Source organism: Rattus rattus, chromosome 2 (assembly GCF_011064425.1).
Source record: "Rattus rattus isolate New Zealand chromosome 2, Rrattus_CSIRO_v1, whole genome shotgun sequence".
Taxonomy (NCBI): Eukaryota; Metazoa; Chordata; class Mammalia; order Rodentia; family Muridae; genus Rattus; species Rattus rattus.
In genome coordinates, this window is record NC_046155.1 from 178,255,400 (window position 1) to 178,267,781 (window position 12,382).

At 48.4% G+C, this 12,382-nt stretch overlaps 1 protein-coding gene across 1 annotated transcript; it reads right to left on the reverse strand.

Annotated features, from left to right (window-relative positions):
- Positions 1-88: 88 nt before the first annotated feature.
- Positions 89-12,189, reverse strand: Tmc4 (transmembrane channel like 4). Its single transcript, XM_032894561.1, has 15 exons — positions 12,051-12,189; positions 11,268-11,469; positions 10,172-10,317; positions 9,649-9,881; positions 9,385-9,506; positions 5,576-5,723; positions 4,878-5,045; positions 4,337-4,500; positions 4,047-4,173; positions 3,739-3,836; positions 1,837-2,020; positions 1,413-1,543; positions 1,165-1,320; positions 429-507; positions 89-324 (listed from the first exon to the last, which is right to left on the reverse strand). Exons 1-15 carry the CDS (start codon positions 12,118-12,120, stop codon positions 256-258), a joined length of 2,097 nt encoding a protein of 698 aa, XP_032750452.1. The 5' UTR covers positions 12,121-12,189; the 3' UTR covers positions 89-255.
- Between the last annotated feature and the right edge of the window lie 193 nt (positions 12,190-12,382).

Here is a 12,382-nt window from a genome sequence, read left to right on the forward strand (position 1 = left end):
TGCAGACACAACCAAGCCCTTCAAGCCGTCGTGGACCTGGCCCCTCCCCAAACCTCGTCCACGCCACCAGAACGGGGTTTCAAAACGCTTAATGGACTTGGCTATTGTTTATTAACATGGTTCAATTGAGAGTGTGGCATTCGGTGGCAGAAGGCGTGGGGTTTGATTCCAGAGATGAGAGGGCCCCACTGCTTGGTATATGAAGTCAATGAAGTTTATGATGGGTGTGAGGGGCTGAAGGTCCAGCCAGACTAATCAGGAAACTCCATTCCTTGAGCTCAGAGCTACAGCTCGCTGGGCTAGGAAGACTTTATTTTGTACTTCCTGTGGGCAAAAAAAGAGTGAAAGTGAAGCACACCTCCTCACCAATGTTCCCCTTTCATCTTCTCTTAGAGAGAGCCCTGCCTGGGGAAATCAGCTTAGCTCACCGACTCTATCTGGCGTTTGAGCTCAGAGATGAGGCGTCCATAACAGTTAGCCAGGGCTACTGTATACATCATCAGGATGCTAAAGAAAACAGGAATGAAAATCACTCTAGAAATCGTCTTCATATGGCTCCTTAGAAACCAAGATCAGGAGGCTGGAGAGATGGCTCGTAACCTGCACATTAGCTGCACTTCCAAAGGTCCCAGGTTCAACGCCCAGCACCCAACAGCCACATGGCAGCTTACGATTGTAACTCAAGTTCGTTACTTCACACAGACATATGTGTCCAAATACCAACACACATAAAACTAAATGAATAAGTAAATTAAAGAAATCACTATCAGGATCCCCAAATCCCTTAAAACCCTTCTTGAGACTCTGAATGCCAGCCTTTATCCTCTCATCTCAGACCCAAGAGTACAGACCCTTTGGATGGGTCTGGGGATTTTGCTTAAACCAGAGGTTCAGGTTCCATACCACCTCCCCCTTCATCAAACCCATAAATCCATACCCTAGCCCTTCTTCCTCAGACCCAGGAGTCCAAACCCAGATGTCTTTTCTTAGATCCTATGCATTCGTACTGCAACTCTCCTGCTCTTGATCTAGGCATCCAGGCCAGCCCAACTTCTCCTCTGTTGTACATAGGTATCCAGTCCTCTCTAACACTCAGGTGCCCCGCACCCTACTCCTTTCTCTTTCAAACACTAAATCGCACACATTCAAACTCTGACCGCTCACCTAGAGACGATCAGAAGGGGTACAGTAAAAGCCTGGGTTCCCAGAAAGTAGAGAAAATTCTGGGCAGTCTGAGGGAGGCTCTCAATGGACTCAGGGATCTGGGCCCAAATGGACAACTTCCCTTGGAATGGGCCACACAGCTTAGAAGGTGGGATCCTGTAGGAGGAGACACATTGGATTCAATCAATTAGGGCCACAGTGAAAACCGTGGGTGAACGCAAAGAGAAACAGACGTCTCTCATACTTACAGGAAGATACTGTAAAGCACAGGGACAGCAGAGATTGCCAGACCCACAAGGAGTACCAGGGGGAAAAAGAAATTTGCTGTGGATGCTCGGAAGGTGCGGGAAGCCGGTGAGTAGATGGAGAAGAGTGTTATCTGGTGGGGAGAGGTGAGGAGATGGAGATTTGAGACCAAGAATCAATCCTTTGCTTTTCCTTATTTCCTATCTTGGAGCTTTGGCCCCCTTTGGGGGCAGGGCCCGGATCTCTGAGCCACCTTTCGCTTAGTCTTAGGAAGTCAAACTATCCCATGTGCTTCTTCTCTGAACCCAGGGCTCTGACTTCCAGCTCCCTCCTCCCTCTCTCCCTCCGGGCTGGTATCCATCCTCATTTCCCTAGCCCAGGAGCAACACCTGTCAGCTCGGACCCTAGAATACTCCTCAGACTCACCTTCTTCAGCCAAAAAAGTATGAGGAACTTGGCGGTGTTGATCAAAGGTAGTAAAGGGCAGAAAAAGCTTCCCACCCAGACCACGGTCTGAGCATAGATGAGTCCCAGCACCTCATCGGGCACCTGGAACTCCAGAGTTCCCGACAGACGACCCAATGCCCCAGGACAGAGGCCACAGAGTATCCTGAAGGGCAGGGTGGGACAGTCATAGACCCGCCTTTTGGTTTTCTTAACCCTGCCACCCAGCCCATTCTTTTGAAAAGGCTTTTGAGGAGCTGAGCTTTTAGGTCTGTGAGGTTATTTTCAGGACAAGCCTGATCTTATAGTTAGCTGAAACACTAAGGTAGTAGGTGTTGGCTGGGTGGTGGTGGTGGGGTAAACCTTTAATCCCAGCACTCAGGAAGCAGAGGCAGGTTGGATCTCTGAGTTCAAAGCCAGCCTGATCTACAGAGTAAGTAGTTCCAGACCACCCAAAACTTCACAGAAAAATCCTGTCTTGGAAAAAAACAAAGATAGTAGGAGTTGAGTTAGGGAGAAGTAACCAAAAAATAGGGGGTAGGGATTAGGTAAGGACAAACAAAGTAAAAACTGGGTTTAAAAAGTGGATAGGGGACTGGATATGATGACTTATACTGGTAAACAGAGCCCTAGGGAGGCTAGATCACCACCAGTTCCAGGCCAGCATAAACTACAGTCAGCCGGTGTCTAGAGAGATAAAGGGGATGGTTCAGTGGTTAAGAGCCTCTCTGAGGCAGACAGAGTGGCTCACCTTTATTTCCAGGACTTGGGAGACAGAGGCAGGTGCATCTCTGTGATTTCAAGGCCAGAGGAGTTCCAGGACAGCCAGGCTGTGTAGAGACCCTATCTCTGCAGAGAGAGAGAGAGAGAGGGAGAGAGAGAGAGAGAGAGAGAGAGAGAGAGAGAGAGAGAGAGAGAGAGAAGAAGAAGAAGAGGAAGAGGAGGAGGAGGAAGAAGAAGAAGAAGAAGAAGAAGAAGAAGAAGAAGAAGAAGAAGAAGAAGAAGAAGAAGAAGAAGAAGAAGAAGAAGAAGAAGAAGAAGAAGAAGAAGAAGAAGAAGAAGAAGAAGTAGTAGTAGTAGTAATGGAGGAGGAAGGAGAAGAGGAGGAGGAGGAGGAGGAGGAGGAGAAGGAGGAGGAGGAGGAGAAGGAGGAGGAGGAGGAGGAGGAGGAGGAGGGATACTATTCCTCCAGAGGACCAGAATTTAATGCCCAACACCCACATCAGGTGGCTCACAATTAATTGTAACTTCCACTCTAAGGAATGACATCCTTTTCTTGTTTCAATGGGTACCTGTACTCACACGCACATACCTATCCCCCAACACACATAATAAATAAATAAAACAAACAAATCACATGAAAGAGGGGTGGGGAGAGAGAGAGAGGTGGGGGGGAGAAATTGGCAGAGATGGTTCAACAGTTAAGAGCATTTGCTGGACAATCATGAAAACCAAAGTTGAAAATCCCAGAATTCAGACATCCTGGCACACCTGTAACCCCAGTACCAAGAGGACAAGAGATAAGATTGCAGGGGGTGGGGGTGGGGCTTTTTGGCTGTGAGTCCCAGGTTCAGGGAGAGAGACCCTGTCTCAAAGGAATAGGCAGAGAGTGATAGAGGAAGACATTCAAAGCCCTCTTCTGACACCCACCCCCACACAAGCACACAATATATGTTCATACAAACAAACACACAGGCACACCAATAAATAAGAGAAACAAAATTATAAAGACAGTTGGGGTATCTAGCTCAGTGACAAACTGCCTTGCTTATGCAAAAATCTCAGTTAAAAAGAAAAGAAAACAGGTGGAGCAAAATATAAGAGCGGTTGGGGTGGGGCCTGCTCTAATAGGGGCAGGGCTACCAGGAAGGGTAGGACACTTACTTCCTAGGAAACTGGATCAACAGCGTGACCAACAGGCCCATCAGCAGATCAAAGAGCACAAGTTTGTACATCTCCTGGCCCAGTCGAGTCTCCCAGCACTAAGAAGTAAGAAATTGGTAAACCAGACTCTCCTGAGTCTCCAGAACCCCAGTCATGAATTTTGTGACTATTCATTATGCTTCACTATTTATGAGCATTTATGCCATGTTCGGCTTCTTTCCAAACCAAGAAACCATCCACCCAGTTCAATGTTCCCTATCCTACTTCTAGGCCCAAGAATAGCACCTGTGCACCATCAGCATTCTCACCGGAATTTCTTTGTAATTGTAGCCACAAGCCTTGCATTCTTCTGCCTCCATGTTTCCTCCACACGTGATCTGATTCCACAGAGAGAACAGAAGAAACACCAGGGAGGCCAGACGCAAAAACACAGTCCTGCAAGATGAAGGGACTCACACTGATGTAATGTCTCCTTCTGGATACACACTCATCATCTCCCTCCCTTTAAGTTATTTCTACCTCCCCCCCTGAAGGGACACACACACACACACACACACACACACACACACACACACATCCCGTCCCATGAGTCCAGAACCTAAGCAGGATCAAGACGATCTGACGGCTGTGAGTGTAGCCCTCTAGTGAGGCAATGAACTTGAACGCAGGAGGCAGCACAAAGTTGAACACGGAAATGAAGATAGATGGAAGATAATTCACCAGAAGCTTGAGTAGTGGGGTCTGTTGGACAACTGGTGTCTCCTGAAAGGGAGGATGGAACACAGAGATAAGAAAGCCGAAAGTCGGGGGCTGGAGAGATGGCTCAGCGGTTAAGAGCACCGACTGCTCTTCCAGAGGTCCTGAGTTCAAATCCCAGCAACCACATGGTGGCTCACAACCATCTATAGTGAGATCCGATGCCCTCTTCTGGTGTGACTGAAGACAGCTACAGTGTACTTACATATAATAAATAAATAAATCTCTTTAAAAAAAAAAAAAAAAAAAAAAAAAAAAAAAGCCGAAAGTCTGTCCATAGCCTCTTAAAAGACCCTAAAATCCCAGTAATTCACAGGGCTTCTTCACCTGTGGAAATGAGAGTTCTAGGACCCCAGGACCTCCTCCTCCAAGACCCATTGCACCTGCAGTGTCACGGTGTACTCTGTGGCCCAGTAGATGCCATAGAAGGCAGCCCCCAGGAGCGCGAGGACTAGCAAGTTGAGCAGCGCCCTCAACGACCACACCTTGACTCGTTGGCCCAGCGTCTGCTCTGTAGCACGGCGCCGGACTGCTGCTTCCTCTAGGTCCACCTAAAGCCAAGAGGGACTGCTGCGGTGGATCCATCCCTTCAGGCCTGACGTTTCTTCCGATTAAACCAATATAGCCCTCTTCTTGTTCCATAATCTCCAGGACTGTCCGTTGGACTATTTAGTTCTTGGGCCACTGTTCCTCCAAAGTCTGGACTTGTATCCCAAGTCTGCCACTCCTTAGTTCAACCCAGAACTCAAACCTCACCCTGCCTTCTGTCCAAGGCCTATCCTTTTTTGGCCTAACACAGAACCCCAGGATTCTCCTCCTCTGAGACTCCCAGCCAGTTCATCTTTTTGAAGTCACACTCCATTTTCACTTGGAACCAATCTTAGGTTCCTTCCCTTTCCTAAGCGAATTCCAGGCCCTAGTTCCCCACCCCCACCCACGCCCCCTCAGTCCCCTCCCTCCACCGCAGGCATTCCTAGCCTGGCTTCTGCTTAGCTCTGTCTCCTAGCAATGCCTTGCTCCTCGTCTTAGTTGGGTCTTGTCTAGTCCTCAATTAGTGATAGCCCCGCCTTCCTGTGCACACCTGCAGTTCATACAAAATGATGCGCTGGCGCAGCCGCACGTGCATGTCCCCGCAGAGGCCAAAATTCCAAGCTGAGAACACTCGATGACTGTAGCTGGTCAGAACATCTGACTCGGCCAACAGTGTCTCTTTCAACCCGGACACCGAACTGAAAGATCACCGGAGAAGTGTCGGTGGCGGCACCTTACTTAGGGAACACAGACTCAAAATCCTGTGACTAGGTGCCACCTGCTGAAGTCAGATAGTTACACAAACAAAGTCTTTGCAACCAAAGGCTAAGAGATCTGGGAAGCAGACACCGTATAGGGATGGAAGAACTTAGGAGACACTGCCAGATCTCCAGAGGAAAGAGGGAGATACCTAGAAAGAAGAGATAAGAGAAGAAAGAATGAAAAATACATTCTAGAGAAGAGGTGAGCTGGCCGGCCTGACAGCATACACTTGTAATCCCAGCACAAAAGAAGCTGATTTAGGAGGATTTCTGCAAGTTCACGCTGAGTTCTAGGCTGAGAGGTGTACAGGGTAACACAGTGGCTGTCTTGAACTGCCCATTCAGACAAGAGACGGGGCGAAGACCTAGAGGGCCAGATTGAGTAGGAGGAAAGGATGAGAACAAAAAGAAGAGAAAAACAGAACTACGCAGAGGGACCATGTCTACTTTCAATAACCTCTCCTTGCTCCCCCGGACAACTGGGGAGTGTTCCCACATGAACTCTGCATCTTTAGAAATTCTCTTCTCGGGTTGGGGATTTAGCTCAGTGGTAGAGCGCTTGCCTAGGGAAGCGCAAGGCCCTGGGTTCGGTCCCCAGCTCGAAAAAAAAAAAACCAAAAAAAAAAAAAAAAAAAAAAAAAAAAAAAGAAATTCTCTTCTCAGTGTTTGAACCCCAGGCAATATCCTTTCCATGAAAATCAGAAGGAATTTCTATATTAAAAAAAAGCTCTCCTAGAGCTTCTCCCAGGTCTCAATATTTAAGTATCTTCCTGAAATAACCAGGCAGCAAGGTATGTGTGTGCTTAGTGTATGTATGAGCATATACATGTACTTGGGAATATGAGTGTGCATGCATGAATACAGGAATGTATTTGAGCATGCGTATGTATGTTTAGTGAATGCATGAGTGTAAGGGTGCACTTGGGAATATGTGCATTTGTGCATGTGGTGTATGCATAAATACATAGTGATATTGTGTGTGTGTGTGTGTGTGTGTGTGTGTGTGCGTGTGTGCGTGTGTGTGTGGAAGCCAGAGATGTATACTAGGTGTCTCCCTCTATCATTCTCCATTTTGTCTTTCAAATGGACTCATTCACTCAACTTGGAACTCTCCATTTAGGATAGACTGGCAGGCTAGTGAGCCCCTGGATCCTCTTGTCTCTGTTGCCCTCCCTCAGCCGCCAGTGCTGGGGCTACAGATATGTACTGCTGTCATACCTAGCTCTTCTGTGGGCTTCCTGGAACTCATTCCGTAGACCAGGCTGCCTCGTATCAGAGATCCACCTCCCTCTCCAGTGCTGGGATTAAAGGTCTGTGTCACCACTGCCTGGCTGCTTTATTGAGACAAAGTCTCACTATGAGGGTAAAGCTGGCCTCAAAATCCTGATCCTAATGCCTGCCTTCACCTACCTAGTAGAGGATTGGGCTCCCAGATCCTTTTATTCATGTTTTATACTTGTTCATAAGCTATATTTGTTCATTATTAAATAGTCTGCCTTATAGCTTGTTCTCCTTCAGGATTGCAAGCTGGGAAAATGCCTGGCAAGGAGACAAGTTTTTAAATAGCTTTTCGCAGTTTGGGAGCATGGCCCCACCCAGTTTTACATCCATAGCCCTCACCTCTAACCCCCTTTAAAATACTTGGTCTTCCTCCTTGGGGATCTCCCAGCCAATTCAAATACCTATCTCAATGTTAGGGATTTAGCTCCGTGGCAGAGGTCTTGCTAAGTAAGCTCAAAAGCCCTGGGTTCCATCCCCATCTGTGAGGGCATGAGGGAGACAATCTATCTCTGGTGCTCACCCTTTGCAGAGTCCACATACCCAAATGAGTACCCGCTCAACACTTCCTTTGTACATCTAAAAATTACCTCAGAGCCTGGGTGTGGGAGCAGTTCTATGGTAGAGCAATTGTCTAGCATACATGAGGACCCCAGATTCCATCCCCAGCAAAACACCCTCTCTCTCTCTCTCTCTCTCTCTCTCTCTCTCTCTCACACACACACACACACACACACAAATCCTTCACTCTTCTCTCTTTTTCTTTCTCACACACAATCATAATCTCTTCTCTCTCACACAATCTCTCTCTCATACACACACACACACATACACACACACAATCTCTCTCTCTCTCTCTCTCTCTCTCTCTCTCTCTCTCTCTCTCTCTCTCTCTCTCTCTCTCACACACACACACACACACACACACACACACAATCTCTCCTCTCTCTCTCTCACACACACAATCTGTCTCCTTTCTCTCTCTCTCACCCACACACACACACTCACACCTACACACACACTTGCTCTCTCTTTCTCACACACACACACTCACACAACACTCTCTTTTCTGTCTCTCTCTCACACACACACTCACAAACTTTCTTCTCTCTCACACATAATCTCTCCCTCCCTCCCTCCCTCCCTCCCCCCCCCACAGGCACACTGGTATATGTCTGTAATCTTCAGGAGGTTGAGGCAGGAGGATTGCTGAGTTCAAGGCCAGTCAAGCCTGCAGATTTGAGGTCAGCCTAAACTACAGCATGCTACTTTATCAAACACAAACAACAACCTGCGTCCACAGGGAGTGACTCTTCTAGCTTCTACCTCCCTCACATGCTGATTGGGAATTCCTGGGTGCTCTCCCTCACAACATACTCAGACCCTCCATTTACATAAAGGGCAAAAACAGGACACAAGGTTTCATAGTCCAGGTTAGTCTCAAACTCACTATGCAGCCAAGGATAATCTAGAGTTCTTGTCTCTCCTGCCTCCACCTCCCAAGTGCTAGGGCTTTAGACAGGAGCCATGCCAGTAGGCTTAGAATTCTAATATTTTTCCTCTTTTTACGTTTATTTATGTTGTGTGCTTGTGTGTTTATGCCATGGGCGTGGTGGTCAGAAGACAACCTGTGGAGGAGCTGGCTTCCTTTTTTTTTTTTTCCGGAGCTGGGGACCGAACCCAGGGCCTTGTGCTTGCTAGGCAAGCACTCTACCACTGAGCTAAATCCCCAACCCAGGAGCTGGCTTCCTTTCCTTACTATGGGGGTTCTGGGAAAGGAACTCAGCCGCTCAGGCTTGGCAGAAAATTTCCCCATCCACTGCAAAATTTTCCCAGCCTAGTGTTTTACTTCTTGATATTACTGGATATTTTGAGATGGAATCTGGAGTAACCTTCCTGCCTCAACTTCCCAAGCACTAGGACTGCAAATACACACCTTCTAAACAGGCTTGAACTGCCTCACCTTAGGTTACCACTAGATAAACTAGGGGCAGGGGACTTCCTGTTTTGTCCTTCCTTTTTCTTTCTGAGATAGGGTTTCTCTATGTAGACCATCACTGAACTCAGAGATCCACCTGCCTCTGCTCCCCAAGTGCCAAGATTAAAGGCATGGGCCAATGTTCTCAGCCAGATAAGGATCTTTCTTGAACTCAAAATCATCATCCTGCCTCTGCCTCCTAAGTAAAGAGACTGCAAGCTTGGGCCTCCACACCTGGCTCTAAATAGATTTCGATGGTGAAGAAATGACTCCTGGGGGAGGGGCCCTCTACTACCTCCAGTTTCCCTTTCCTATCAGAATCAAGATGTGGGCTTCACTAACCGGTGTAGGATGAACAGCAAGTAGATGAGGCCGATGGCAAAGACGGAGCACAGATAGGTGATGGCCAGGTTTGATCGGGGTGGGTAGAACCCATAGAACAGAGGGGACCACTCTAGGTAACCCTGGGGAGGAAGAGGCAGAGCAGAGGTCATGGCGGGGCTAGGTGAAGGTAAAGATCAGGGAGTTAGGCGATCTGTACAATGTGTCGTTCAGGACACCAGGCTTCAAAAGTAAGGAGGTTCCTCTGGGGGCCATGGCACCTACCTCTCCAGAGAGCAAGTTGAAGAGCTGGGTGGGGAAGGTGACCAGGCCTTGAGTGTGGGGAATATAGGAACCACAAGGTGAGGAGATGTTAGGGCCAGGTGGACCTGGAGGAGCCCCTTCCAACCAGGTGGGGATCAGCTTCATGCAGACTTCAATTACAGATGCCCCCAGGTTGAGAAAGAGCAGGAAGCGCAGCAGGGAGAAGTAGGACTCAGTGCCTGCTCCAAACTGGCCTGCAGAGGGCAGCAGAGGGGCCTTAGGTCCCTCACTAGTGCAGTACTGACCCAGAGTCCTGGCCCTGGCCCTCCTCCCTCAGACCCTAGACTCCAGTCCTCTTCTCTCAGATTCAGAGGGGTTCAAGCACTAGTCGTCATCCTTCAGACCAGGGGTACAGGACCCAGCCCTTCTCCCTAAGGCCCAGGGGTAATTTCAACCCCACTCTCTGTCAGACCCAGGAAACCACACTTTAGCCTCAGACCCCAGGAGTCCAGGCCCCGGGCCTCTTCCTTTAAAGGCCACACACCCCCAATTTTCTTCAGTGTCCATGCCCAGGGCTGTATAGTTTGAAAGCCTTCTTTCATTTTCCCCTTGGTTCTGGAAAGCTGTTGGGTCCAGTAGGCAGCCCTAGATTCAGAGCCAGAAGCCACCTGCTCTCTAGCCTGGCTCTTCCTGGAAAGAAAGCAGAGTCAGAGTCAGAAAACAACTGGATATAATGAGGATAGACATTATGGTACACTATATCCATAAAGTGGAATACTCTTTAGCAGTTAAAAAGGAACCAAATCTAATTTACGCATAAGAAGCCAGACACAAAATAACAATAGGGCCATGTATAGCAGTATATGTTTGTAATCCCAACAGTGAGGTTGAGGCAGGGAAACTGAAAGTCCAAGGACAGGCTGGTAGATTAGTGACATGCCTTAGAAAGAAAATGAAGGAGTCCAATGTGGTGCACCATGCATGATTGTAGTCCCCTCAACTGGGAGAATATGGTAGAAGGATCAGTACAAATTAGAGGTCAACTGGGGATAAATAGTGCTTACAGGCCAGACTGGGTTACAGAGTGTGACCCTCACTCTGTTTTTGTAGCAACAAAATGAAACAAAATGGCTGGCAAGTAAGGCATCTGTGACCAACTCAAACCTGGAGTTTGATCCTGAGACTTAGATGGTAGAGAGAGAGAGAGAGAGAGAGAGAGAGAGAGAGAGAGAGAGAGAGAGAGAGAGAAAGAGAGAGAGAGAGAGAACTCCTTTAACTTGTCCCTTGCGTGTCACAGAAAGCTGTGCCACATACCACATATATGCATGCTCTTACGGACACACACACACACACACACACACACACACACACACACACACACACACACACACACACAGAGAGAGGTATACACTGAAATGTAGAAAAGAAAAAACAAAACAAAACACCAAGAAGGAGGTTTGGAAGAAGGGGAAGGAACAAAAATTAAAAATTATTAACTCTTCCTGAGTCTCTTAACACAAGGTTCAGAGCAGGCCAGGCCAACCCTACCAGGCTGGTGGTAAGGCAGTAAAGAGAATAACCTACTGAAATCAGGAAAGGAGTTACCTGATAGGAGGGTGTGTCAGAAAAGAGCTGCTCACCTGTGTGCCCGCCTTGCCTGCATAGGCCAGGGAAGTTCCCGGGAAGGCTGAGATTCCATTTGGGCAGTCTCTGCAAAGGCCTGAAGGCTTCTTCCTTCATCATCATTTTCATCCAGTGTCCCCCAAGGGAGCACACCAGGGCCACGGTAGCGAAGCGTAGCAGCACTGGGGAGGTCATTCAGCACAGACGCCAGTGATGGGCCTAGGCATGAAAATAGAGAATTGGAAGACAGAGGGTCCAGGCTACAATCCTTTCCTCTCAGACCGAGAGTCCAGGCCTTAGCCCACCTTCCCTCAGATCCAAGGGTACAGGCCTCAGGCCACCTCCCTCAGACCTAGTCCTCCTCCCTCAGACCCTGGAGCCAGGTCTCAAGCCACCTCCCTCAGACCCAGGAGTCGACTCAGTTTCTCTTCCCTTAGATTCAGGGCTATAGTTCATTTCTCCTTCAAACCGGGGTTCAAGCCCCAGGCTTTCCTCCTACAGTGTTTAGGTATGAACTCCCGTATATCTTCCACCCTAATGTGAACCGAAACTTCAACAACTTCCTGTTCCCTTATTGATGGGCTTGGAATCCTGGCCCCTCACATCTGATGTTAGGAACCCAATCCCTGACTCTTTCTTCCAAGACTGTAACTAGGTCTCTGTACTGTTCTTCTTCGGGAGACCTGAGTTTCCTTCTCAGGAAACCCAGGAAGTGAAATTTTGCTTCTGTTCCCAGGTTCAGGAACTCAGCTTTCTCTTTTCTTTATAAATGGCTTTGCCTTTCCAGGATTCTCTCCTACCTGTTCTGGCTTTCCGGGAACTAGACCAGGCCGGGAATTGGGCCCAGGCTTCCCTGGGACTTTCTTCCATGTTTGTGGATGGACTGTACTTTCTGCACCTGTTGTTTCCGTCTCTAGAGGCCCCCAGGGCGGGGACTGCCATAGGTAAGGGAGGGGCCTGCTGCAGATCTGCACCTGGCCACTAGGTGACCGGTGTGACTATGGTACACTTCCTTCAAGGTCTCCTGGGAAGTGAAGTCCTTACAGCCTCCTTAGCCTGCCAAACTTCATAGCAGCCAGGACCCCAATATGCCACACTGCCACTCTGGGCTAAGTGTCTTCGGTTTGTCGCC

Coding starts and splice junctions, on each gene's coding strand:
- Tmc4 (XM_032894561.1), bottom strand. CDS start 12,120: ATGGAAGAAAGTCCCAGGGAAGCCTGGGCCCAATTCCCGGCCTGGTCT. Junction 11,470..12,050: donor TTCCCGGAAAGCCAGAACAG/GTAGGAGAGAAT, acceptor TTTCATGCCTAG/GCCCATCACTGGCGTCTGTG. Junction 1,321..1,412: donor GTGCTTTACAGTATCTTCCT/GTAAGTATGAGA, acceptor CTCCTCCTACAG/GATCCCACCTTCTAAGCTGT.